The sequence below is a fragment of the Colossoma macropomum genome, unplaced genomic scaffold (genome assembly GCF_904425465.1).
Source record: "Colossoma macropomum unplaced genomic scaffold, Colossoma_macropomum, whole genome shotgun sequence".
In the NCBI taxonomy this organism is placed as follows: Eukaryota; Metazoa; Chordata; class Actinopteri; order Characiformes; family Serrasalmidae; genus Colossoma; species Colossoma macropomum.
This window is the reverse complement of record NW_023494788.1, coordinates 11,264,753-11,292,284: the sequence shown is the minus strand read 5'-3', so window position 1 is coordinate 11,292,284 and position 27,532 is coordinate 11,264,753. Positions and strand designations below refer to the sequence as shown.

Sequence of the window (27,532 nt, the reverse complement as noted above, 5' to 3'; positions counted from 1 at the left end):
CTTTCGGTGTAGTTCTGAGCTCCACTCGGACATATACCGCCCCCTAGCGCCACAACACTCGTCATTGCAACCAGCACCTAGATAGTGATGCTAACTTAGCAGTTATTGTTAGATTTAGCAACTTTTCCGACTACCATGGCAACTTTGTTCTTCAAAGCAACAAATTTAGGTATTTTTAACATTTATCTGAAACTTTTAGTAGCTTTTGAAAAGTGAATGATGCAAACATTATTTTCTGTCACACAGTCACAACACGCGGTCTGACTACAGAAGTGCATTGCGTAAAATATAATTGTTCGATAATGTGTAATTGTTCAGTAATTCAATGTGTTGTGTTAAAAAAAAAAAAGATTTCAAATCACATTTTTCATCTAGATGGCCAGTCAATTTAAGTAGACATTGTTTATTCCATGTTATGACTTAGTTTACGTCATTAGGTAATGGCGTCATCACACAACGACATCGTCATTTAGCAACGTTTAGCAACGAATCGACCTGTCTGTAGAAACTTCTCCTCAAAATGAGTTGGCAACACTGCTAGAGGAATTAGAATTTCTCTTGGAGCAGGTATCAACATAAAATTAATGGGGAACTCCACCAATTTTTCAAAAGTTCCACAAAATTAATTGTTATTAAATAATTAAGTGGTTCAGATGTAAATAAAGTCATTCAGAGTGGTTTGGTGTGAAATGTTCTGTTCTAGAGAAACTTACAGAGTCAGAATTGTTCACAGTGGTGGTGATAGAACCCAGACGTCCACCTCTAAAAGCTCCTTCCCAGAAAGTTATTACACAAAATGGTTATGCGCTTACGAATACGTTGCCTGATACAAAAGATGTGTGGGAAAAGTTTGGCCTAAAGTGTTTTGTTAATCCACTTATTTGAATCCATTCTTAGTGGAGGTACATGCAGGGCGTTATAAGTCAAAATAGTCCTCAAGGAAAACTTTTTTTTTTTCAGATTTTCCATTATTTCACCATCATCAGCATCGCATATAAAAACTCAGACGACACATGTAGGTTCATTGGAGGTTTTGGATAGTAAATAAAGTGGCTATATTAGTGTTGTAGACATTGTGACCCCTGGTTCCCATCACCACCACTGTAAAGAAATCTGAATCTGTAACTTTCTCTACAACAAACCATTTCTTATCAAACCACTCTGAATGGCTTTGTTTACTTTGCAATGGCAGAGTCATTCAAAAAAATTGGTGAAGTTCCCCTTTAACCCTTGTGTGGTATTTGCGTCTGTGGGACCGATTTTCAATGTTTACCAAAAGAAAAATGATGTGATTTATTATTATTTCAACCTCAGACTCCTTGGCCTTTGCTCATTTTCTCTGAAGAGCATATAAAGTAACACATTTTCATTGACTTCACACTGTTCACCCCCTACACATTTATATTACACATGTGGCTGTTTGGGTCCACTGGTCCTGCGGTGATAAAACTGTAGAGGTGCTGTCCCCCGTCACTCTGTCCTCCTCCTACATGGCCTACTGGTGAGGCCTCAAATCCAGAGAAGACAACACACACCAAGAAGCCCAGGCATCCTGCAGGAGGAGGATTCAGGAGGAGTAGGCTGGAGTCCCTGCAGCCTGACCCACAGAACAACCATCTGCAGAAGCTGAAGTAAGTGTGAGATGCTTCATCTGTTAAATGACTTTCTTACCTTGACCAACTATAATGTGTGTGTGTGTGCGTGTGAGAGAGAGAGAGAGAGAGAGAGAGAGAGAGAGATGTGAGAAAAATTCATGATCTAAGTATTTTCATCATTAAAAGTTGTGGCCAGAAGCAACAAAACGAAGCACTGAGAGGTGTGTGGACCAAAGATGGACAGAAAGATACAGTATACATGCATTAAGTGCAAGAAATACATATTCAACACACACACAGTAAAACTCATGTGTTGTATAGACTGCCATGAGTAGACTATGTGTTCAATGGGGCTGATGTGCAGACTGATATGGATACTATATATCTCTATCTGTATCTATGTCTTCACTTGGGCTGGTGTTTTTTAGACTGACATAAATGTGTTCAATTTCTTAACATTGCATCATTTAGATTTGTTCAAAATAAACATGTTTTTACACCCATATGTTGATATTGATTTTTCCTTTTTTTTTACATTTTATCACAAAAAACGGATTTAAGCCCATTATCATTAGAAAGACCGTAAAACCATCAGGTTTTGATCCTAACCATTCTGATTATTTTTTTTCAGCACCCATATTTAAGGCAATATATGGACATGAATTTTTACATTTCAAATGCATCACAGTCCATGCTGAAGTACATTCCAAACACTAAAATGTATTTCAGAATATATTGCCATATTAGTCAAATATATTTTAACATGCGTTAATTTTAAAGTGTATGGGAAAATATTACACAGAGAAATGCACCATAGAAACAATAAATATATGTAAATGTATTTATTAAATGGAAATATTGTCTAATGCAATTTACTGTTTGAAATAGCTTTTTAAATGGTTTGGATTCCAATATCTTAATTTTAATTATTAGCAAATTAACCTTCAACATGGCAAAAGAAAGTGTTGTGGGTATTGATACTCAGTTATGATTTGATATCTTGTTTATTGAAATACATTTTTTGTGAGTGTTTTACTGCACACATACACAGTTACTGCAAAGTACAGTGCAAAACACAGAAGTCACCATTTAGTTATTTCTGTAACCTTTATTAAAACTGCATAAAATTAAAAATATAATAACAAATAGAAATAAAAGCATTTTATTGAATTTTGATGTAACAAGTACATTATTTGGCCATTTTCATACACTGCAAAAATGTATTGATAAATACATTGGAGATGTATTTTTTCCATATAGGCAGTGACTACAGATTGCATTTAAACAGTAACATGCAGAAAACGTTCTGAAGCACTGCATGACTGAAAGCAGCAGCTGTACTGTCATTACATTTCAAGGCAGATTGTATTCAATTCTGACTCGAATTTAGCATTTCTTATTTTATGTATTGTTTTCAGAGGTCAAGAGACGTGAAAACAATGTAGTAGAGCTTTTGTTTTTCATTTTGGCACGTATTCTGGATGACACTATCGAAAAATAGTGTCAAGTATTGCATTTCACTTTTTTCCACTGTAGTGATGCTTTTCGATTTGGCACAGATTCTCCTCCACAGAGAGGGCTCTGCAGTGATGCTCTGGAATGTGCAGAGGTGGTGAAGAGAGTCTACACGACCAGTCACAGATAAATCTTCATTTCTAAGCACAGGGGTTTCACATAATCCTAATATGGGCGCATTTAAGCCGCTGGAAACACACGAGTGACACATGACCCAGTTTTAAGCTGGGGGGTCTTTGCTACTCTGCTTACATAACCGTTGATCTACTGGCCCACTTATTTTGAGAGAGGCGAGGCAGACCCACCCCTCTGTTAACCCATTCATGTCCAGCCACAATTGGTATCATAAGGAAAAACGCCACAGAACATGTTCTGACTGGGCAAAAGTGCTGCAGTTTTTCTGTTGTTGTAGTTTGGAAGAGCATCTAACAGTACTCATTTGATTTTTTTTGATTACATGTAATTTTAGTATTTTATTCACAATAATTTTTAAATATTCTGTTGTTTTTATTAAAAATCAGTAGGTGAACAAGAAAAAATTGAATATGGAAAATTAAGTCTTATGTGTTTAAGTCACAATTTTAAGTCACAGTTGCTCCGAGAACATTTGGAAATAAATGGATTAATGGGTTCAAAATGAATTAAAACATTAATAGGTCCAAATGGTTTATTACCAAATAATAATAATAATAATAATATAATTAATATTATATATTTTTATGTATGTATTTTATATTTTTATGCCCGTAAATCCTATTTTCAGTGTTCAAATGTTATTTTCATGGACTGGTCCGTGGAATTTTCCACACCGCATTGATTATTTGAAAGAACGAGTGTGGCAAAGCGGGCCAATCAGATTTGAGAACGTCACGTCGGAATGTGTGACGTATGTCGGAGGGGTGGAGTTGCTTGTGCGGAGAGCAGCTGCGTCTGACTGATAGAGTGCGTGCAGCGCGAGCTCTAATTTAGAACATTATCGATAGTAAATAAAGAGGCGAGGCCGGGCTGAGCGGTCTGTCCCGGGTCATACACGGAGTCCAGTTCTAATCTGGCCGAAGACATGGAGCTGGTTCGGCGGCTGTTGCTCGCGCACTGCGCCGCCCACACCCTGTCCGTGATCGCGGGCCTGCTGGTGGTTGTGCCACTGGCACTCAACGGCTCTGCGTTTAAGGGGCGTTGTGCGCTCTTCAGCCGCGGGTTCTGGCGGACGGAGAACCTGACTGTGGGCGGCGGGGAGGCAGAAGAAGTCACGCACCTGGTGGTGCAGCAGTGGGGGCCGCCTGCCGCCTGTCAGTTCGCCACTTTTGTTGGGGTCTTCACTGTGTTGTACGGCGCTACGCAGAGCTGGAGGAGCTTATTTTACCTGCACCGCAGGCACGACGAGTGAGTAACGTTATCAGAAATTACAGGGTATGATGTTGTAGGCTTTTAGTTATATTAATAACGATATGAAGTGTTTCAGGCTATTATTGTGTTTTTTTTTTTTATTAACAGTATTAAATTAACATCTATAATGGCCTAAATGGTCGCTTAACCACCTTTATTATTATTATTATTACATATTACTACTGCTATTAATGTTTAGGCATATACATTTGCATCATAGTTTGCTAACATAGACTATTAAACACAGTTGTGTTTAGACTAATACTCTAACATTAAAAAATAATAATCACCTGTAAGCTATTCATTACAGTCAGTGCAGTCTCTTGGCCTGCCTGGCTATAGCAGTAATAATTTCTTGTCTGTCTCTGTGCTGTAGCACCTTGTTCTCTGCTTTCCTCACACTGCTGCTGAGCCTGTGCTTGCTTTTCCTCTCTGGAGGAGCCAGTGTGACCCTCACCCTCGGCCTGGTGTCCTGGTGCGACACTGTCACTGATCAGAACACCCGGCCATACAGGTGAGAACCCTGGCTAGCTGTAGATCTTGGTGCTGATTTGGTAGGGAAAGGGTTTGAATGGTGATTAGGTTATATATATAGTCTTTTGTAGTACTGTTAGGCTTTTGTGAGTGATACCTATTGATTTCTTCAGAAGTAAACATGTTTTTTAGGCTGTAAGCCTGTAGGAACTTTGGAAGGTTGAGCAATTACATCATAACACACTTTTCTGAGTATATCATGGGTATTGTCAGTAATTTAAACACTGAAGAAAGCATAATCAATATCTTTAATTGGATTTGGTGCAGTGTTGTATGTGAAACGTTGAAAAAAAAATCATAGTATTTACAGTTGTATGCAAAAGTTGGAACACCCCTGGTCAAATTGCATGTTTTGTTGATTTCTAAGTGAAAATAAGTTAACATGTCCTCTACAGGGAACATACAGAGGGCATTTTCGTTTGCATTTTAGTGCATAATTTCTGTTTATTTGCTGAGTTTAACGTATGAACATTTTAAAATGTGCCATAGCTTTTGCACAGGTCGCGTTTTATCTTTTTTTCCCAATATGTTAAATTGTAAAAATATGTAAAGTATGTTAAAAACAGTAAATGAACAGTAATTGTGCAATAAATGTGCATAAGTGTGTTGATTTATTTTCGGTTAGAAAATCAACAAAACATGCCATTTGATCAGGGCGCTCAAACTTTTGCATACGTCTGTATAGTTATGTTAATATTGTTTAAATGTGCCGCCTTTTATGTCTATTCCAGGTAGTCACAAAATAAATATCATGAGGCATATCATATAATGTGAACATATCTTGAAATATTGTGATATTATGTTTTTGCCATATGGCCCATGTTGTACTATGTTGTAGTTACTCAGTACTAACAGATTTATTGGATAATATCAGAAACACCATAAAATAAACTATGTTGATGACACTACGATGATACTCTATTGCCTAGATTACAGTCGTGTTGAAGGTTACTTACTTTTTATTGCTGCTTATTTTTAGTCTGTGGCTTTAAAAGCAATAGATACCTTTCTCATGTGACATGATCCCTGATTAAACCTACCATAATTCTGCCTTATCATGTGCTGTTTCTTTTTGGTCAAATCATTCCAATGACAGTGTGAATTTGAGTCACAAGAAAGAATTACACATAAACTCGTGACAGGCAAAATTGATTCACTGAACTGCTCATTCATGACTCATTGTCTCTTCAGCTGTGCTGAGTCGCAGTCTGTGCCACTCTATCTGGATGTGGAAACTTCTTTGTTCTACTCAGAGCTCACCTGTGCACAGGTATAGCATGGCATTACTATATATGTTTGCAGGTTGTACAGTTGTTAAGATATGGCATGATATCATTTTCTTACTGATTTGATGTTTTATTTCTAAAAATTGAGCTACTTTAACAGAAGTACTTTACTTAAGGTTACCAGGTAAACATGGGTTACCTTGCTCAAACTTCTGAAACACTCTACTTCCATAGAGGAACCTAACAACATGGTTTATACAGAATTGCAAGTTATTTATTAAGTTAAATTCTTTCCAGATAAAAACAAATAAAATTTGAGTATTAAAAATAGGAGAAGCATAATACTTAACTAGCCCTGTGTTGATCTTATGTTAATATAGACTGTATGTGGCTACTGTTTTTATCACATGAAAAACTTTACTTTACTTTACACTATGTTGTGCTACAAGCAGTTCTGTGAAATTTCAGACTAGATTTGTTACAGAATAAATCCAGTGTGTCCTGGTTTTATCAGAACTTTAGTGTGTTTTTCTCAATCCATTATGATTCTATTTTACAGAGTATGCATTTTATTTACTTAAGAAAGTGCTGACTCTATATCTTCACCCTCTTTCTTTCTGCTCTGTAGATCGCGCTGTGGTGTGTGACGGCTCTGTGGTTGACTCACTCCATCCTGTCCTTCCTGAGGCTCTACCATTCCCACAGTCAGCAGATCAGTGGACCTTGTCTGTCCCGAGAGAAGGAGCTTCTCCTGGGCCAGGCTCACCTAGACTGTCCCCTGCCTTGCCAACACATACACCCTCCACAGACACCTGCTGTCTTCATTTAGTCCCCTCTTATGATGATCCAAATTTCTCCTGTAGTTGGTTGGATTAGGTGAGCAGTAAAAGAAAAGGCCACAGCACTCTGACCAAACAAACACCAACAAACGTCAACATTACAGCGTAGTATATATTGTTTTAGAATGAAAAAGAACTGACAAACCAAAGTGAAGCAGTGTGAATGGGATGAAAATTCGAAAACAATGTGAAAAGGCACAAAAATACTAGAACAGTGCGAATGGAGAGAACATTATAAAACAGTGCGAATGGGAGCAAACATACAGTGTTGATGGGAGGAGTACACTGTAGAACAATGTGAATAGAGAGAACATACTAAAGCAGTATGAATAGGAGCAAACATTTTAGAGCAGTGCGAATTGGGGTGAACATTCTGGAATAGTGTGAATGAGAACAAACACTGCAGAACTGTGTGAATTAGGTGACCCTTCTAGCTCAGTGTGCAGTGCGGAGTGAATGGCACAAAAATTCTAGACCAGTGTGAATGGAGAGAACATTCTAGAACAGTGTGAATAGGTACAAACATTGTAGAACAGTGTGAGTGTTCTAGAACACTTTGAGGGAGAAAATTATAGACCAGTGTGAATGGAGAGAACATTCTAGAACAGTGTCAATGGGTACAAAGATTGTAGAACAGTGTCAGTGTTCTAGAATCAGATCAGTGTGAATGGAAGTGAACGCTGTAGAACAGTGAATCAGTAAGAACATTCTAGAACAGTGTGAATGGGTGAGAACATTCTAGAATCTTCCAAAAAACACCACAGGTACACTTTTAAAGATAAAGGTCCTAAAAAGCAGGTTTATTTTAAGAGTGAATGGTACACCACTCAAACCTATGCGTTTGTTAATGTTTGTTGGGTCTGTTTGCTCTGGCCTTTAGGAAAAAATATAGGGAAGATTTTTAGACACATAAAAAGTACATAATCTACATGGAGCTTCTGGTATTGTTATTATTTTTTCACTCTCATGTTGCACTGCAAGCTTTAAACACTTACTTGGCCATGCATGTCTGTGAAGAACAAGTATATGAAGTGTAGTGGAAACACCAAAACGCCCAAAAGAGAAACCTCATTACAAGTAAGCTTTAAACATTGTTTACATGGTGTATTTTAAACGGGGTACTTTACACATTACTTTGTACTTGTGTATGTGATCAAGTGCACGATTGCACCAACACATTTTGCACACAAAATAGTGTGTTAAGCTCATTGTTTTTTTACTAGTGTTTTAGTATTATTAGTGGAAATGTCATTGAATGACATGCAGTGTTATTAACTTTTGCAGAAGGATGAATTTTGCAGCAATATGCAAGTAAAATACTGTCAAGAATGATGAATTAATGTGAAGTAAATGGGAAGGAAGACTAGCATGCAGCATGTGCTGAGCTCAGACCCATACTTATGTGAACATGCAGGGTTATGCATGCTTGCATGCTCCTGAATGTACAGCTGCGCAAACCCTACATGCTCTCTCTCCCCACTGTGTGAAGGTTTTTCAGATGATGCTGTTTGTGTAGATGCAGTTACTGAGGAAAACATCCGCTCTGAACCCCCTGGCTGTGACTCAGAGGGTGATATCAACCAGGGAGGAGTGTGTAAAACAAGTAGGAATTCAAAGAATGCCCCCTCCCCCTGATCTTTGACCCCTCAGAGAAATGTGGGTGGCTGTGGTGACACACACATAGCTGAGTGAGAAACTGGAGGTAATGGGAGAGAAAAGCTGGTTTGTTATTTGATGATTATTGCTCATGTTTTCTACTGCTGTTTGTATCTGTATTGAACTATTTAAATGGAACCTGTCATCTCTTGGTAAAAATAATAAAGCCTTGCTACATATCTGTGGGTATACTTGAGTTTTTCCCCAGCCATACTCAGAACTGATATGTTGATCAAATGTGCTAGCATTGATTTGTGTCTTTGTTCTGTGAAATTCCTTTCAGTTGCAATACAAAAAAGACAAAGTGCTTGGTCCCTTAAATATACTTATCTGTATTGTTATTAAATGATCTGATTACATGTTATTTCATAAGAAGTGCAAAATACAATAGAAAGATCTCATACATCCTCAATTCACAGTTCTCATAAAGGGCCATTTTTGACACAGACTGGCATTGACATACAGTACAAGTGATAAATATCAAGTTCTAAAATGTTATTCTGTCTTTAAGAACAGTAGGTTTTAAAATGCATGGGTACACTGAGTTGTACATTGGTATTAACATACATATAAAGGAGGTAAAGTTGCAAGTAACCTGTGCACTATATAATAAAGTATGCACTGTGTAATCAAGTATGCACTGTATAACTAGTGTAATCAGAAACCTACTGTACACGTTTTAAAGGCCTTGGTGCACAGAGTAGATTTTGCTATAATGTGAACATTTGGCACTGGTTTTGGGCGAAATCTCACGGCTGTCTCACACAAGTTCACCCTTGAGTATCTGATGAAACAGATACAGTACTGTGCTAAAGTCAGAGACCACCCCTAATTTATTTAATTTCCAGGCAAAATGTCTCTTAAGTACAAGTTATTCATTTATCAGCAAGAATAGACATATTTAACAGATAAATTATACAGAAACCTCAATAATCAAATATATTTTTTTCAGTTTTTAGTGTGTCCATTCTATACATCTATCAGAACTTTCCCTCTTTTCAGGTGTCTTGCTTTGTTTTTCAAAAAAATCTGCAGGGCTGTTTTTTCAGACCTCCAAAGTTCAGTCTTAGAAGTTGGTTGCATTTTCAAAATAATGCCACACACATTCAATGCCAGGTCTAGACTCTGGGGTGGTCTGAGAACACCAAAAGCTTCTTTCTTTGATTTGTTTACAAATTTTCTGCCTGTTTTAGTCTGTTATCTTTTCTCAATAAGGGCTTCTTGACAGCTATACATCCTTTCAGATGTCTCATAGTGGAAGGATGGACAGAAACACCTGTGGATTTTTTCAGATTTGACGCAACAGTGGAGCTCTCTCAAAGATGAAAGCTTTAAGTGCTGTTTATCTGAGGGTAACAGTTTTGGTGGTCTACCAGGTCTTGCTTATAATTAATTTTTTTTTTTTTTTCACTTATTATCTTTGACGTTCTCCTTCCTCATGCAACTAGATTACCTTATATCTAATCTTCCCTGAAATATCTGATAAAACAAATAACTTGCACCTAATAGCTGTTTTTACTGGAAATTAAATAAATAGGGGTGTGTGCAGGGGGGTTTCAGACTTTTGCAAAGTACCGTAAACTAGTGTGTGTCAACCATGGGAGAAAACAATGCTATAAGAATGAGCCTGATATACTCTTGCAGATCAAAATTCAATATCAAAATTTACTGCAGTAAAAACTAGATTAGTTGTTGGCACCAATGTCTGGCTGTTATGAGCGGCACATGTTGCTGAATTTTTAATACTACTGCATCACCTCAGTGTATCCAGGCCTTCAGAAAATATCAGTACAAGACCATTTGTATCCATTAATGCTATAGTGTAATAAGTGTAATAAATATAATAAAATGCATACTACTAGACAAGTTATATAAACTATAATATTATATATTACTGTTGTGCATTCATATAATATACTGTAATAAACCTGTACAATGTAAGGCCTTGTTACCTTTTTACGTTAATACTATCATAAGAAATACACAATTATTGATTATTAATCTCATAAATTAAAAAACAGAGAAATGGCTTGAGAGTTAAGGTAAGGTAGTTAATCGGATGTGAGTATTGCTCTAAAGCTACAGTTTAATCCTCTCCAGAATCCACCGAGCTACATGGCCTTCGGAATCTGTTGACGGCAGCTGCTTAGACAGAGAATAATTTGCCTTCTGCTTCCTTTGCTTTTCTCTCTGTTTCCTTCTCTCTCCCGCTCTCTGCCTCTATGTGTTTCTCTTTTCGTTACAGTCCCTTGTTATAGGTCAGCACCTTGCAATCTGTTGCCATGGCGATTTCTGGCTCAAGGTGAGACGCCTGGATCTGTGAAGTGCAGAAAAGTGATTAGCAAGCAAGTCTCTGCCAAAAGCTTCATTATTCATCGTGCAAACACCCCACTCACACCCTAAAATGAATGTCAGACAGGTCAGCTGTGGAAAATGAATCTTGCAGCATGACTGTTTACTGGAGAGAGTTTGAAAACATTGCTTCCTGTCTGAGCTTATGGAGCTGGATGAATGCAGCAGTACCTCAGACATCTGTGGGAAGAGGCTGATGGCCAGTGGGAGGGACAAGCCAAACACAGCCAGACACACCAGACTGTGTACAGGCAGCATGAGCCAGCGATGGGCCTGCAACAGCGGACGTCTACAAGAAGAGGAGGGGCGACAAGACACCAACATTAGCCAAACAGCCTTTTCTCTCAAGATGCTCACTGAACATGCTCCAGCTAGAATAACATATCTATGGAAATTTTCATGTGAGTCATATACTGTAAAAATCTGTATGTTTTACTGAATGTTAATAGTGTTATAATAGTGTTATTAATAATTAAATGTGTGAGTGGTGGAATTTTGCACAGCCCCACCCCTTCTTCCTCTGCCTTTTAAAAAGGCCGTATCCTACATTTTTCTTTTTTCCTTGAGGTCCACTTATGATGTTTGTATATGTTTTTTGTTACTGTGCCTTTACGACTAATATATGTAAACGACCTCTGATCTGATTGACTGCTCTGTATAAGGCCTTATTCAAAAAGAAATCCAGGCCAAAACATTCCTTTTAACTTCAATGCGAATAAGGGCAGGGATATAATTGGAGATATTTTAAAATGTTTATGTATATGTTTATAGTACCTCTCCGGTGGTAACATGTAATTGTACACAACATGTGGCGGAACATTTAGAAAACACAGGCAGTAGGGCTTCGGACCCCTTCCCCAAGCATAAGAATCTGGCGAGTGTGTTGACAGAGTACTCAAACACAGCTTGGTGCAACTCAGAACTTGATTTTGCATTTGGGACCTAAACAAAACATCAAATTTACCCAATTTTCCACTTACCCTGGATGGACCATCTAAATATATGTTTGGAGTCCAATTTTTTTTGTACTTCTTTAGTTCTGGTCTGAAGCTACAAGGCTAAAGTTGCTAACAAACACTAGAACTCAATAGTCTCCTGAATTGCCCAAATTGTTTGTGTAAAAATACATCACCAAAAAATGCTTTCAACCAGCTCAAACCGCATCCGAGTCTTTATTTTGTTGATGTGGTTTAGGACACATTATGACCTACTGTGAGCTATAAAAATGAACAAAACGTCACAGCTACAGGCAGCCATTTCAGACAACACTAGTGCTGGTATTCACAAAGCAAGACAGATCTTAGATCAGATTCCTCTGTATCTATGACGGACACAGATACTGACTCTAGATCAGCACTCTTACACCTCTGGTGGTTTGTGAATACAGAGCTTGTTGTCATAAGTGGCTGCATGTAGTTTTGTTCATTTTTATAGCTCACAGTAAGTCATACTGTACCCTAAACTACATCAGCAAGTCTGTGTGACTTTAATGAAGATCCTGATGCAGTTTGAGAAAAGTTTGGGTGATGTATTTCTACAGTAACAATTCAGGTCAGCTGGGTGACTACTGATTCTATTGTTTGTTAGCAATGTTAGCCTCATAGCTCCAGTTCTAGAAGCAAAATCTGGACTTGGCTTGGCTTGTTTTGGCTGATCAACTAACAAATCTGGGGTAAGTGTAAAATTAGGTAAGTTTTTTCATTTTTATGCAGAACTATTCCTTTAAAAACAAAGTGCATAGTGTAAATATAAATGCATTTTTAAAAAATCAGTGGGAAACATTTTTATCTTATGCTTTTTGTGGTCAGTTTTTTCTTGAAAATTAAGCAAATCTCAAGATTGGAAGCAACCACAAGAAAAGATGATACACCATAACTTTAAAGTCACAGGCATTGTGGGTTCATTGTTCTATACTTTCTAAACAATTTTAGACATGATTAACAAAAATCTCTAAGACAGATATGACTGCTTACTTTTCCAGGAAGGCCATGATTATAGGAGGCAGGACAAAGATGGGCAGTGGTAGGACCACTCGTGTAAAAGCTGTCTCCATCAGTGCCTGTGGAAAAGAAAAATAACTATAGCGTTTATCATTCTGCTCTAATTTTAAGTTACATACAGTGAAAAACTGACTCTAGAAGGATATTTTAAGATTTCTTGCATGAAAAGCAAACATGACATCTTTGGATATCAGATGTTTTCAATAAATATCTAGTCTATATAAAAATGTTTCATTTAGCGCAAACATTTCAGGGAGATCATCAAGAGATACTAAAAATTTTAATATCTTTAATAAAGATTATGCATTGTGCTACATATTCATATACTTTAAGTAAGATTACATTTGTGACAGTTTAAGCCCTACAACAACGATTTCATTTTTAAATGACATTTGATGATAAAACTTTGGAGTAGTAGAGTTTCTGGTATGTACTGGTGTATTACTTATGCATTTCACTCACATGTTTGGCTGCTATTCGTGAGGAGCCCACCACATTCCCATTGCTGTCGAGCACATCAATTCCCTCTGAGAGCTCGTTGTGTCTCATCAGAGCCACATTACAGATGTTAGCGCTGGCTGTGAGGAAAAGGATATGGAGGATCAGTGCGGTATTCACAGCCACAACATGTCAATGCTGTTCTGTATGATAGGACACAATCCTGTAACTAATTACTGTAACTAATTACTGAATGTTTTTATTGTTTACACAAGATATACTGAGAGCAGAAACACTATTTGTAATATCAAATTAGTTAAAAAAAATAGTTTATTCCTCTCTTAAACTTCTTTGTGTCCTGCAGATACAAGGATTTGTTTTTCAGACAACTGAAAAAAAATCAGGCTGTCCTTTGTTCTACCCATTATTAGATGCATCAGTCAGTCAGCAGGGGGAGCTCAACAGAATGATCACACAATTGGGAGTGAAGCTCAGTACTGTACGCACCCACAGCAGGGAAAGGGACGAATCTCTGTATGATGAGCCTGGTGGCTGGGTTAAATGTCCTGGATTTCTCAATGAGCACATTCAAACCCACCTACAACAGAACTCAGATGAGTAGTGATAGTAAACAAAAGTAATGGTAAAGAGGGCACTGTTTAGCCTTATAATGCCCTCTCACCCAAAAATGGCCTTTAAAAATATTTTTTATGTCAAAATCTTATCTCAAATTTATGTGTCAGGCATCAGGCAATATATTTGTGACCATTATATTTCTGTCAGGTAGCATTTTAGAGGCATTACATGCTTTAGATGTCTGGTTCTTATCACCACTGCTGTGAACAATTCTGACTCATTCTCTAGAAAGGTGCCTTCCACCACTCTGGATTATTTTTACATCTTAAACATTTAATTACACAAAACAAGAAAAATTGATAGAATTTCCCTTAAGTATCCTTTACTGAATAAGATCTGACAAACAAACATGAAGTCTTTAAAAGGCATAATAAATCTCAGCAGTAACACTGAAAGTACGAACCGCGATAGAGACTGCGCTCGTGACAGCTCCCAGGTACCCCTGAATAAACCTGGAGGTTGGTGTGGGCTGTGGAGACAAATAGCAACATCAGGATAACACTCCAGAGTATCTGCAGACTATCCTCCGCACTCCTGAACACACACAATCTGACTCTCCGCCCGGAGCACTGACGGCCTGGGGTTAGGGAGCAGATGCAGAACAGATGTCCTGCTTTAAGTGAAACTAAAGCCCACTCAAACGGAAGTGACACAAAGCATCGCTTCACTGAAAGTCCATCTGCAATTACACTAAAACTGTGTTAAAACAGAAAAACTGACCTGAATGACGTGAGTAAAGCCACCGTACCTTTGTGGCATTGCGGTTGGCGTAGTTCACACAGGCATTGTGGCTCTGGTTTAACCACTGCAGGACAGAGAGGAGAACACAGTCTCAGAACAGATGGATCTGGGCACTAACATGCTTTACAACAGAGGTGCAGTTAACCTACATTAACCCACATAGAGTCCACATAGAACACAGAAGGTAAATTTGTCTCCAGAAGCAAACAGGTCTTTACCTGCCAAAACACAGTGGATGCCAGAGTCTGATTTGGGAGGAGAAGGCCGACCACCTGCACGACACATGTAGAGATTAATGAGACATGTAGACATTAATGATGTTAATAATTTACTTTCAACATGTGCTTACAACAAAAATGTTTCCTAAACTTTCCCAGGGAAGTACAAGTGTGAACAGAATTTATTGTGTAACTCATAATGTAATTAGACATGTTACTATATAATTACATTTGAATAGAATAACAGAAACAGTAACTTAAAGGGCCCATATACTACACTTTTCTTGTGCTTTAAGTTTTCTCCTGAGGTCCATTTATCATGCTTGCTTGATTTTAAATACCAAAACCAGTAATAATTCATTTTTACATGACCATTTTTCAACTTCTATTTTTACCCATTAGAACTGAAAAGGCTGTTTTGTTAGTGTACCTTTAAGACATATGTAATATTATAATAAATGATATATGCACTCAAAATGTGTGTGTGTATATATATATATATATATATATATATATATATATATATATATATATATATAAAACATGGTTTTCCATGATATGGGGCCTTTAATAATTAACCTTTCATCATGGTCCTTACATGTCAGAGCTATGAAAATTGCACACTGTTGTACGCTTTAACATGTTTTAACGACACGCCTTACTTAAGTTTATAGTGTCATGTTTAAGCAGATTAAACAAATATATAACGATTCGACAGTCATCTGAATAACGTATAATCTATTGTGACCTGGCTTAACAAGTTTTCTAACCATGTACAATAATGACGATCGATCAATGTTTTATCAAAAATGTATCAACACTTACAATCGGTGTTCCAAATGGGACGTAACCTACAAAGAAAGAAATAGATCATCTGTCACAACAATATCACAAATAACAGAGACACAAATAATGTCTTACTAAAAGGCTCTCTGTGTTCTTTGGATCATTTGCACCTCAAACCTTCCAAAGAAATCAGCATAAATCTGAAGTGCTGCAGTAAAACCTGTCCTGCAGATAAATGCATTGCTGAGTCTTTTATACTCATGGCTGCTCAGCAGATGCTTACATGTGTTATGCTTACAGCATCAATAAACAGCAACTACTGACAGTGTAAACATCACCTCCGCATTTACTGCATTTAAATTATAACTGCAATCAACACATTCTGACATCTAGAATACAATCGTATGCAAAAGTTTGGGCACCCCTCGGTGAAATTACATTTTTTTGTTGATTTTCTAAGTGAAAATAAGTTACACATCCGCTCCAGAGAACACACTAGAAACAAATAAAACAAAAGAATTAGCCTGTGAAAAAGTTACAGCACATTTTATATTTTATTTTAAAAATTTTACATTTTATAATAAACAAAAATTGTGCACTAACCTAACCATAACCTTGTATACATATATATATATATATATATATACGTTTATTCCCTGAGGAACTTATTTTCACTATTTTCACTCAGAAAATCAACAAAAGATATAGCTTGTTTGGGGGTGTTCAAATTTTTGCAATTGACTGTATGTATTATTACTGGGGCTGAAACAATAATTATCAATAACAGGCAAGAAATCAACAAGTAGAGTTTTACTTTCATTTACACACACAGCAGATAGTTGCCCTGTGCGTTTCACACAAGTACATTTTTATGGATTTAACTTGCTGTCCAATGCACTTTTTATTTATTTATTATTTGATGAGGAGAGGAGAAAAAGGAGAAGAAGAAACAGATCCATCGAGTAGTAACTGTGGAGAAGTTATAATTTTTCTTTTACCCAGTGTGACTCTGAAGCAGAGCTGTGTATATGTGTGGTGGAGCTCCCAGCTCTGCTTCAGAGCGGAGCTCCTACCAGTACAACTACACAATTAACCACGAGCTCTGATGTGAATGGCGAAATTTGTGTTAACATGCACATTTTGGTCTTTTTCTGACTTGGTGTGAAAAGGCCTTTGTCACCCCCTCTGGCACAAACTGAAAAAGTCCTAGATATACTGAATTTGTAATTGAAAATTTCTTATTGATCAATTAGTGCCACCTATGAATTTTTCAAAACTGCTAATTGTCCCAGGCCTAAATATCACATTACCGGCGGGTACAAGCTTCCACGCCTTATTCTGCCTGTAGCTCCAGTGCAACACTTCAGACACTGACTGACTGATTAGTATTAAGGCAGACACTGTGTAAAGCTGATTTTTGCTGAACTATTGCTTTAGAAGTAATCCAGTCCTAACAGTCCTGACATTAGCTTTTGGTAATATTGCTCAGAAATGTTCTGTCTTGAAAAGATTCAAACCAGAACCTGTCAGTTACCAGAAATTAATCACTGCCCCCTAAACCACTAACACCAAGCCGGCTGCAATCTGGCGTACCAAATGCTCATTAGACTGTAAGACCTCCAGAATACTGTGCTGTTGAGACCAGCTATGTCTATCCTAGGTGTCAGACTGCTAGCAGTGTGTTCCTCACAGTCTGGAATAATTAATATTCCCCTCTCTCATCACAGCCATGTCTCTGATTGGTTGGGGGACCAAGAGATACAATAAATTATACAGCAGATACTGTTTACAGTGGACTGTGATATAATGTTTTCACTTGTTTCACTGAAACCTGATCAAAGGCTCATAAAGAAAGAGAAAAAATGTGCTAAGTGTTGCATAAATGCTACAACACAGATGGAGAAACAACTCTGGAAGCTTTGGAAACTTTGTGGAGAAATGTCAGGGTAAGTTGTACATAAGCGGTACAAGCATTCATTGTTTTTGTCTGTCATGATCACATCACTGATAACTAAAAATCAAGACAGCAGAAAGATGCAAGATCCACTCATCACTTAAAGGGGAATTCCACTTTTCAAAATTTCAATTTTTCAAAATTTCAGAACTGCATTAAGATGTCAACAACAAGTGGCTTGATGTGAAATCCTCCATTCCAGAGAAAATGAATGACTCAGAAATGTTCATGGTGCTTAGGAACTAGATGTCTGAACAGTTTAATGCCTCAAAAAGCTTCAACACAAAAAGTTATTATATGAAATGCTTATGAATATGATGCCTGATGTCTGACACATCGTTTTAATTTTTCAAAATACATTCACGCTGGGGTGGGGGGTGGGGGGGGGTGTATGCAGAGCATTGTAAGGCAAAATAATCTCTAAAGAATACCTGACTGGCTGTTTTGGAGAGTAAATAAACAGCTAGATTTTCATTGTCGACGCCGCAGCCCCTGGTTCCTATTATCCCCACTATAAAGAAATCTCAACGATTAAATTATGCACAAAGTTTAAAATACTGGAATTCCTATTTAAGAACACAATGTAATAAATTTTATTTTACCCGTCTTCAGTCATTTCATTTATTTATTATACTTAATTTGTTTATTCAATAAAACATTATTCTTATCAAAACGAATGGGTTGTTTTTCTTTTACGTTCTTGTATAAAAAAGAACATGCTTGGGGTGGATGGGGGGCCCTGAAGTACGATGTCGCTCAGGACCCCTAAATGTTCAGAAACTGCTCTGGGAATAAAGTCAGGGTTGGAGAACTGAACCACAATCAATCACAATAAAACGTATCTGTACCTGACATACGAAATGGCATGAAGATCTTCTGTCCAGTGTCAGGGTGAATGATAGCCTGCAGTGAGACACATACATCTTGTTCAGTCATTATGCTGACCAAGATTCGATTAGCCTGAGCAGTGAGCGTACATGTTTTGTCTCACCTGCTTCACTTTCTGAGCCTCCCACAACTGAAAAGTGACAAAAAACACACTGAATCAGGTTTTCAGGACAACACAAAACAGCTGATAAGAAACACAACATGGTGTTCATCTCCACACTGTGGCACAAAGACTAGTCATTCTGCAGGCTGGTATACAGCAGAGGTTGAGCCCAACTTTTATCCTGTCTGGTGGAAAATCAAAATTACAAAATTTCCTCCTCACCCTGAAGAGCGAATGTGGTTTCTGACACTTTATACAACAGTAAGTTGTGAAGGTACAATCTGATTGGTTAAGAAGCATTTTAGTTCTGCTATAATATGTGAAAGCAACACAAATTTTCACAATAAGTGTATCATTCCACTGAACACCAGCAACGTTGCATTTTACACTGCAGCTAGTCTCAGCCTATCTTTTGCACACAAAGTGGGCCACAATTATCGTGATTTTGTCAGCTGCATTCTGATTGGCACTGTTTCTATTAGCACATCCGTGTATATGATATTCACTTCCATGCTGCATTTTTATCAATCAGATGGAAAACAGAGCTCTATTTTTTGAACAGATTCTGAAAAAAAGGAGGACACCAGGATTATACTGCCCCTAAGCAAGCTTTCTGGTCAGCAGATGTGACACTGGAGCAACTAAACAAACACGAATTAAATAGGAAAGAACAGAATGCAATTCCAGAAACAAGATTGGCTGTGAAATGCTTTACAGACTGACTAGAACAAAATGAAATGCTGGCAGGCATTGAAAATCTGAGCCAAACATGACACTGTGACCATTTTATGATTCCAACATGTAAACAAAAAGGCTACTTTTTTAGTGTAGTGAACTGGCAATATTAATTAACAGGGTCCTTCTGCTGGAGCTGCAAGAGACAGGCCTTTTGTTGGAGGTCTGCAGCCAGACCCTTCTCATATTAAAGCACATTTAATATAATATTTGGGACTTCCTTGCTTCACTTTTTTTTGCAGAACTATTGTAAAAGCAATAGAAGAACTCAAGGTTGTGTGTTAGTGTGAATCCCTCTTGCGTTCTGTTGCTTAGTAGGAGCCAAACTTTTCCATTTTTATGGTTAATATGTATTTGATATTATGTAACTAAATACAATTTAAGAAAATGTCTCATGATTTAGACCTACAGTTTGCACAATGCTAACTTACAGGCTACAAGCTTGTATCACCTGTTAGTTACATATTTATTTTGGACACCATGTCTTCAACTGACCAACTATATGTAGGGTAAGGAAAACGTGTAAGTTTGACTTTAAGTATATAACTGTTGCTTTAATGTGTAGCTGTGTGTTTCTACTGCTTCACCTGTTGGTCTGTTGTTCCAGGAGGAAGAGTTCCGTGTTTAAAATGGTCTAGCAGCGCAACACATTCCTTCAAGCGGGTCTGAAAGAATAAATGACTGAATTCAATTCAGGTAAATAAAGTTACAGCTGCCTCAGTGATTTTAATGTATCTTTCAATATGTACCGACAGTGTGTGTTTTTACCTCTGATATGAAAAGAGTTCTGGGATCGATGATGTCAACAAAGTGTCTGAACCTGCCGAGGAAGGAGCTCTGGAAGGAAAAACACATTCCATTAAAGAGGCAATCAGAAACCGCTGACTCTGCACCACCCCCACCCGAGGACAAGCTCAGAGTCCACTAACAGCATGAAACATGCATATAAAGCTACACAGTAGTGTGAGGGGTCTAGAGGCATTGTTGGTGCTGGTGTGGTGGTTCAGACACTTCAGCCATCTCTGTAATAACAGCAAGATTTGCAGCAGTTCCTGATTGGACTTTCAGCTTTCTGTTTAACACTATACTTTAAATATGTCATCTGTGTCTGGTCTGTCTTTGGATGTTCCTACACCTCCCAGTTGATTCATGATGACTTGGTTACACTTGATTACTAGATTTTTAGATAATCACTGATTAAAATTGATGAATTAGTTGGTAGTTTACATATAATAAAGCATCATTTATAGTAAGAACCAGAGCCTGATGGACACACATAGTGTTTTAATGCAGGACATGTTTTACATTATTCTTGCATTTCTTTTTTCTTTTCAAGGTCCACCTATAATGTTTGTGTGGTTTTATGTACCAAAAACAAACATGACCTATTTTTACATGAACTTTTACCTTAGAATTAAACAGGCTGTTGTTGTTACTATGCCTTTCAGACGGACAAATAAATATTATCTTTGTTCTGATTGGCTGTCCTGTATTGTGCCTCACTCAAAAAGCAGCCTGGCTAGAAGCACCCTTTAGAACTTAAGCAAGAGTGGGTGGAGCTAAATTGCCATTGGCTGAAAATGTGGATTTATGTAAATATGATGGTTTGTGCGACATCACAAAAACGGTGAATTCAAAACAGGCTGTTGCAGCTTAGTTTTCATTTTCAGACTCTGTAGCCTTTTGAATGCATGGTACATTTTAAATCTTTAACAATGTTTACATACTACATCAAATACTCTTGTTTAAAAAAAGGAATATTAATTATTATGGGATACAACCCCTTTAAAGGCATCCCACTTTATTTATTTCCAGTAGAGGTTTCTGAAATGTCATGGAAGATTTTGCATGGTTTGCCATTGTTTAATAAAGTCAATTTTTCTTGTTGGGCCTTTTTAGAAAAACTCTTGTTATTTATAAAGACTAACTGTCAAAGCTATTGACCGATTACATGAGTACTAATATAATTTATAGTACCATCTTTAAAAGACATAAAGAATTATAATAAACAAAAAATAAAATCACGCAGAAAACAAAAAACAATTGGGTCCTTTCTCCGACAGCGTCTAAGTGGGCTTAGTCACAGGCTCAGCCTGGGTACTGCTGCTACTGCCATCCCCTCCTCTCTCTTCCTGCTTCGTCTGAGCACTGATGCCAGTGGCATCCCGGGTGCCAACTGTTTCAGAGGCCCCATGGCCGGGCATGCCAAGGGTTTATTTGGCACAGAACACACAGTGAGAAAACGCCAGCTTCAATCAGGCTGCATCTAAGTCATTTTCTTCTCATGAAGTATCAGCAGAAGAAATAAAAATAGCTCTCAAGGTCTCTGGAGCTGGGAGATTTTGCTACCTTTCATCTTTTAGTATCTGGTAGGTCCAAAAATCTGCCAAGCTCACTGCTTTCCTCACTAACGCTCTTTTGGAGGTACAGGCAGCTGCATCAAAGCTGTTTCTCTTCTGTTTTTCATTTTGCAGTGGTATGTGTGCGGAAGTCTGCGGGAGAAGACGCTTGTTAATAATGCATGTGTTTCTGCTCTCTGGAGAATATGCCTCGCAGATCACAGAGATGCAGCTAGCTGGAGCCCTGCAAGAACAAAAAAATCCTGCTGTATCCTTCAGTCGCCCTCGATCCGGCTAAAAACAGAAGCAAAGAGGCAGCAGCCTGATACCTGCCTGACTACAACACAACCTGTGCTGCTGCATGTCCTGCAGTAAAGAGGAAAATATCCTGATTTACTGATTTATTGCATTCTGCAGAAATAAACAGACAAAAAATACTGCTTTTTAATTTTCTTAACCGTGTATACTGTATTGAAAATGTATTGAAAACATAGAAAACAATACAAGAGTAACAATACACTATAGTAAGTGGTGGGCAATATGATGACATGTTATCATTATTGTAAAGAACTACATCACGTCCGAATAATTTTTCAAAGATTTTGCATAATTAAATCATTAAGATGTAAACAGAGTCATTCAGACTGGTTTGATGTGAAATGCTCTGTTCCAGAGAAATTTACTTAACAAAAAATTACTCACTGTGGTGGTGATGGGAACCAGATATTTGAAGCATTTAATGCCTCTAAAAGCTCCCTCACAGAAGGTTATTACATGAAATGGTTATGAATATGCTGCCTGATGTCTGAGACATTTCTGATTTATGATAGTTTTGAGCGAAGGCTTTGGCCTAAAATGAATTTTTTCAAATTCATTCATGGCAGAGAGGTATATGTAGGACGTTTTAAGGCGAAACAGTCTCCCAAAAAACATTTTTTTGTACATTTAACACTATTTTACTGTTATCAACATGATATATAAGAACCCAGAGGACACACTGGATTCACTGGTTATTCTGGATAGTAAATAAAACATTAGTGTTGTAGAAACTGGTTCCTTTCAGCTGCACTGTAGAGAATTCCAAATTGTTTCTCTACAACGAACCATTTCACATTTAAAACACTGAACCCCTTTGTTTGCATCTCAATGATTGAATTATGTAGAAATTTTGAAAAATTGGAGAATTTAAGAATATTTTAAAACATTTAAGAGCATTTTTTAATTCTCCTGTATGTCTCAAAGTATTGTGGTCAAATTTGTGTGTAATGTTCACATAATAATACAATAATAAAACAATATAAGGTGCCTTAGTCATTTTTTCTTGCTATTCTTTACACCACAATAGTTGCAGTGTCAGTCAGTCAGGTCCATTCTCTATATCACCAATAAAGATAGTAATGCTTCAACTTTGAGAGGAAATAGATAACGACCCAGGGTGGTGCAATCAAGCTGAAAATTGCACCTTACTCTTGTGCAGCCCAAGAACAAAGAGATGCACAGACAGCACAGACAGACAGCTGAGGGCTGCTGAAGCCCCACTGCAGGTCTGCAGCCCTGCGCTCTGTGTTCAGTGAAAGTCTGGGTTTCTCTCTGACCTCAGTTTCAGGCAGGCCGGGTGTAACTGCCACTGCATTTCAGAATAGCGGTTTCACCCCTTTATTCATCATCCAGCCCAACACGTCAGAGCATGAAGAGAATGATGGGCATGTACGATCAGGTCTGGTGCGCGCTGAGTTTTAATTTGAGACCCCATTAATTAAAGCTGACCACGGCGTTGCCATGGAGCCTGCGGGATTTAAATAGACAGTCATTCATTTGACCGATGCAAAGTGCTCCAACCATGGCCGGGCTGGAAAAGATGGAGGGATAAGGATACAAGACAAGCAATTACTCTGCATTCTTTGCACTGATGTGACCCAGATTTCGAGATACAGCAGGGAAGCAGTTACACACAGGTCTGTTCAAAACCTGGGAGAAATTATAACCTTGAGAGTGACTTAAATAAGTGAACTCTGAACTTTGAACATGTGGGGAAATAAACAGCAACTGTTATGCATTGACTTAGCCTTTTTTATGCAATAGGCTGCACTGACTGGAATATGAGCCAATAAAGTGGCATTGGAAAAAAATATATTTGATTCCTTTTAACTTGCAATAGTTTAGCGATCCCTTGCAAAATTTTTGCATTCCCTCTCAAACATTTTGCATTCTTTGGCAAAATCCATGGTATGTGCAAGTGAGGTCAAAATCAATGGGCGGGAATGCACAATTATTGCGAAAGAACGCGAAATTATTGCGAGGGAATGCAAATGTCATTATGAAGGAATGCAAAATCATTGTGGCCGAACGCAAAATCATTGCGAGGGAACGCAATGCCATTAGCCTTTTTTAAACCACAGCCCCTTAAAGGCTCCGTAGGAACTATTAAAAACACACACATACAGAAATACGGCTGCAGCACAACTGAGGCACGTGACAAAAAAGTCTTTTTAAAGCCGCTTCATGCGCCCACAACTGTGAGTGAAAGCGAGCAGAAAATCAAGCGCTGTCGCTTTGACAAACAAGTGCAACAGGGTTCCCTTCCTCCAAATTTCTCACCAGAATGTGCGAGAGAAGGCAAGAACTTTTGTCCGAGCCCTGCACGGTGCTGGTGGTCGCACACCGACAAAGATTATTTATCAGCGCCCACCAACACCAACGCTGACACACAAAGATGCGGTTCGCAGGAAAAAAATAACGGGAATAAAACTCGGCACAGATGATTTGTTACCTGGTCATAGCGCGGTCTTCCGAGCTGAAAGGCAGGACAAACAGCAGACTCAGCCATCACAACCGCCGCGAAGTAGCGTTAATAATGAAAAGGCTCATGAGGCGGAATTTTAAAGAAGAGTCAACTCGAGTACGAAACTAGTGGAGCAATGAGCCGCACAGGAATGTGGGATATGTAGTTCTTTCTGCTGTCAGCTAGGCGTTTGGAGCAGAACATTACAATACTGGAATTTTTTAGGGTGTTTGTGTTATGAATTGTGAAGAAATATTAGTAATAATGATAAAACAATGAGAATGGCAGATGCAAAGAACTCCTTATAAAACACTATAGTTATACAGGGATTTCTACAAGATTTCTAAAGAATCCATAAGCTTACTACAGGGTACTCGTATTATAGATTACTATAAAACAATAGTACTGAAAGTATTATCATTATTATTATATTTTTTTTATTTATTTTTGGCGATTATACAGCACCACCGCGACCCAGAAGGATAAATGGTTTAGATGATGGATGGATGGATTATACAGCACTACAAAAGTCTTATAAATTCTTATTGTGTTATTACACTGTAATAAAATGGTGCTTTCACTTTAGATAAAGCAACAGGGCTGCAGTAAAATTTCATCGTATCATCAGATAAGTTCAAAAAATGTAAATCAATCTTCTCTTTACTTATTTTAGAAGTTCAGTTTGAGGCAGTCAAGTTATTTACTTTTTTAAGACGGGAATTTAGTAAACTGTACGGTCTTAAGAGCAATTTTATTTTCTTATCTGGGACAGCTGTGTAGGCCAATTCATTTAATTTCACTGGCTACCATATTTAAAATAATAAATAGCTTGAACATTTAATTACTTAAATCATTTAACTTATGTAACTAATTTGTAATAACTGTTTATTACATGTCATCAGTGATGAAAAGCCTGTCTTCTTATCATAGACTGCTGTTCTATAGAATGTTGATATAATGTAAACACATACCATCACACTGTTAATTATATAGAGTATAGACATTTATAACCTAGATATATCAGAAATCTGATCTATTTCAGTTGGAAATACTCAAATATCTGTTACAACTACAGCGTACTAAATCAAAAAAATTTTTCAGTCACAGGTTATACAGCGAGGCAGAAGTTGGACTACAGCGCCATCAAGTGGACATGCTCTTACTGCATTAAACTACAACTTTAAGGGTAATGTGTTCAGAGCTGATATATTTTACTATACCATACTACAAAGAGGCAGAAGAGTTTGTAAGGTTTAGAATGATCAGTAATATTGCTTTTGTTCATTAGAACTGTTATTTTGCTTCATTTTCATTTATTGCACTTGAATAAAACCAATTAGATTGCTTGTTACCACACAAACTACACCTTTAAGCTTATGAATGAAATTTTGTTCATAAGGAAGAAACATCCAACCTCATTACAAGTCAGAAACTGTGACAACAAAAAGCAAAACTCCACATGAAATGAGGTATTTACAACTTTATTTTCAAATAATTTGAAACCAAAACCACTTGAAATAAATAATTGTTAAAACACAAATGCCTTGTAAAGTAAATCTACAAGTGAAGTAACAAAATGTAAAATTTGAATTGTCAAATGAATCACCCATCACAGTGCTCTATGGCATCAGCTCTAACATTCGATAGAGAGGACCATCTCAGTAAGGCTGGCTGATGAAAACCTTTGAACATTTCCAACATTTACAACTTAATCAAACCCTTTAATCCAACAGATCTTACAGACACAAACATCAAGCACTCACTACACTTTGGGTTGTGTCAACCATGAATTTAACTTGTTCAACGTCTTCAACATTCAGTAATACTGATTCAGTCATTGCATCCGCAAAAGCAATCTTTTAGTTATGTTTAACTGCTCAAAGCTCAAAGAAAAAAGGGAACTAAAATACTTTTGTAAGGCAATTTAACAGATTTAATACTGCATGTATCATGAAAACAACTCATTTTTTCTGTGACATACTGTGTCGAAGAACAGGAAGAAGTCCTTGGAACAAAAGCAGTCGTTACATTCTTACATACAGAATACAGGCTACTGTCATTGATTAATGAAAGAAAGCAAGTTTGGTTACTTTGTTTGCATATTTGCAAAACTGGCTACTTCTGCACTGCTCAGCTGTGGAAGCATATAGCAATGTGATGAACATAATTGAGCGACTTCAGTTACAATGTAGCACAGTGTATTGCATAGCTTACATGTAGGCCTATTCACAGAGAGCCTCTTCTTTTGTGCAAGTGCTCAAAAGCAATGATTAGCATGCTTTCATTTGATTGGGTTATTATGGCAAAGCTGACTAGCTTAAGCATCAACTCTCTGCATATTATAATATAAGGTGACTCTGAAAGTAATGTTAAAGTAAGCAATATTTACAGACAGAAAAGTGCATAACGCAGAACTGTACAAGTCCCATGTGAGACATGGATTCATAATAGAATTCAAGGAACTTTTTTATTATTGGACACTGTTTACCAACCTGAGTATTTCTCATATACTTGACCACTTGGAAGCATAAAACTGAATTTTTCACCAGAAATAAAATAAAAAGACCTTATTTTCTTGGATTTTGTGTATAAGGAAGATATTAGAGTTGATTTCCCAAGAGCATTTCTGCACAGAGATCAGACATGGAGGTGTGTTCACAAGTTTTACTGCAGTTGTCGTAGTTCATTAGCGCACAGGATGCAACACAAATAACTTTTAGGAATCATGGCCAAGTAGGACTGAAAATGAATATGAAGAGATAGAAGATGGAAGACCAAAAGTCTGAACTCTGTAAGAAATCTAAAGAGA

At 37.5% G+C, this 27,532-nt stretch overlaps 2 protein-coding genes across 2 annotated transcripts; one reads left to right on the top strand and one right to left on the bottom strand.

Annotated features, from left to right (window-relative positions):
- Nucleotides 1-4,012: 4,012 nt before the first annotated feature.
- Nucleotides 4,013-8,930, top strand: zgc:153018 (uncharacterized protein LOC767701 homolog). Its single transcript, XM_036568442.1, has 4 exons — nucleotides 4,013-4,493; nucleotides 4,873-5,010; nucleotides 6,222-6,300; nucleotides 6,885-8,930. Exons 1-4 carry the CDS (start codon nucleotides 4,171-4,173, stop codon nucleotides 7,083-7,085), a joined length of 741 nt encoding a protein of 246 aa, XP_036424335.1. The 5' UTR covers nucleotides 4,013-4,170; the 3' UTR covers nucleotides 7,086-8,930.
- A 137-nt stretch (nucleotides 8,931-9,067) lies between these two features.
- On the bottom strand, nucleotides 9,068-24,860 carry sfxn5b (sideroflexin 5b). Its single transcript, XM_036568441.1, has 14 exons — nucleotides 24,712-24,860; nucleotides 20,371-20,439; nucleotides 20,190-20,267; nucleotides 18,868-18,894; nucleotides 18,725-18,779; nucleotides 15,962-15,987; nucleotides 15,137-15,190; nucleotides 14,926-14,982; nucleotides 14,581-14,646; nucleotides 14,049-14,139; nucleotides 13,566-13,681; nucleotides 13,077-13,162; nucleotides 11,275-11,392; nucleotides 9,068-11,068 (listed from the first exon to the last, which is right to left on the bottom strand). Exons 1-14 carry the CDS (start codon nucleotides 24,766-24,768, stop codon nucleotides 10,991-10,993), a joined length of 978 nt encoding a protein of 325 aa, XP_036424334.1. The 5' UTR covers nucleotides 24,769-24,860; the 3' UTR covers nucleotides 9,068-10,990.
- Nucleotides 24,861-27,532: the final 2,672 nt, after the last annotated feature.

What these genes read in the sequence shown, in the direction of transcription:
- zgc:153018 (XM_036568442.1), top strand. Translation starts at nt 4,171, where the DNA reads ATGGAGCTGGTTCGGCGGCTGTTGCTCGCGCACTGCGCCGCCCACACC. An exon ending in CAGAACACCCGGCCATACAG is followed by an intron (nt 5,011 to 6,221) that starts GTGAGAACCCTG and finishes TTGTCTCTTCAG; the next exon opens with CTGTGCTGAGTCGCAGTCTG. An exon ending in CAGAGCTCACCTGTGCACAG is followed by an intron (nt 6,301 to 6,884) that starts GTATAGCATGGC and finishes TCTGCTCTGTAG; the next exon opens with ATCGCGCTGTGGTGTGTGAC.
- sfxn5b (XM_036568441.1), bottom strand. Translation starts at nt 24,768, where the DNA reads ATGGCTGAGTCTGCTGTTTGTCCTGCCTTTCAGCTCGGAAGACCGCGC. An exon ending in CATGCCATTTCGTATGTCAG is followed by an intron (nt 15,988 to 18,724) that starts GTACAGATACGT and finishes CTTTCTTTGTAG; the next exon opens with GTTACGTCCCATTTGGAACA. An exon ending in CATCCACTGTGTTTTGGCAG is followed by an intron (nt 14,983 to 15,136) that starts GTAAAGACCTGT and finishes TCTGTCCTGCAG; the next exon opens with TGGTTAAACCAGAGCCACAA.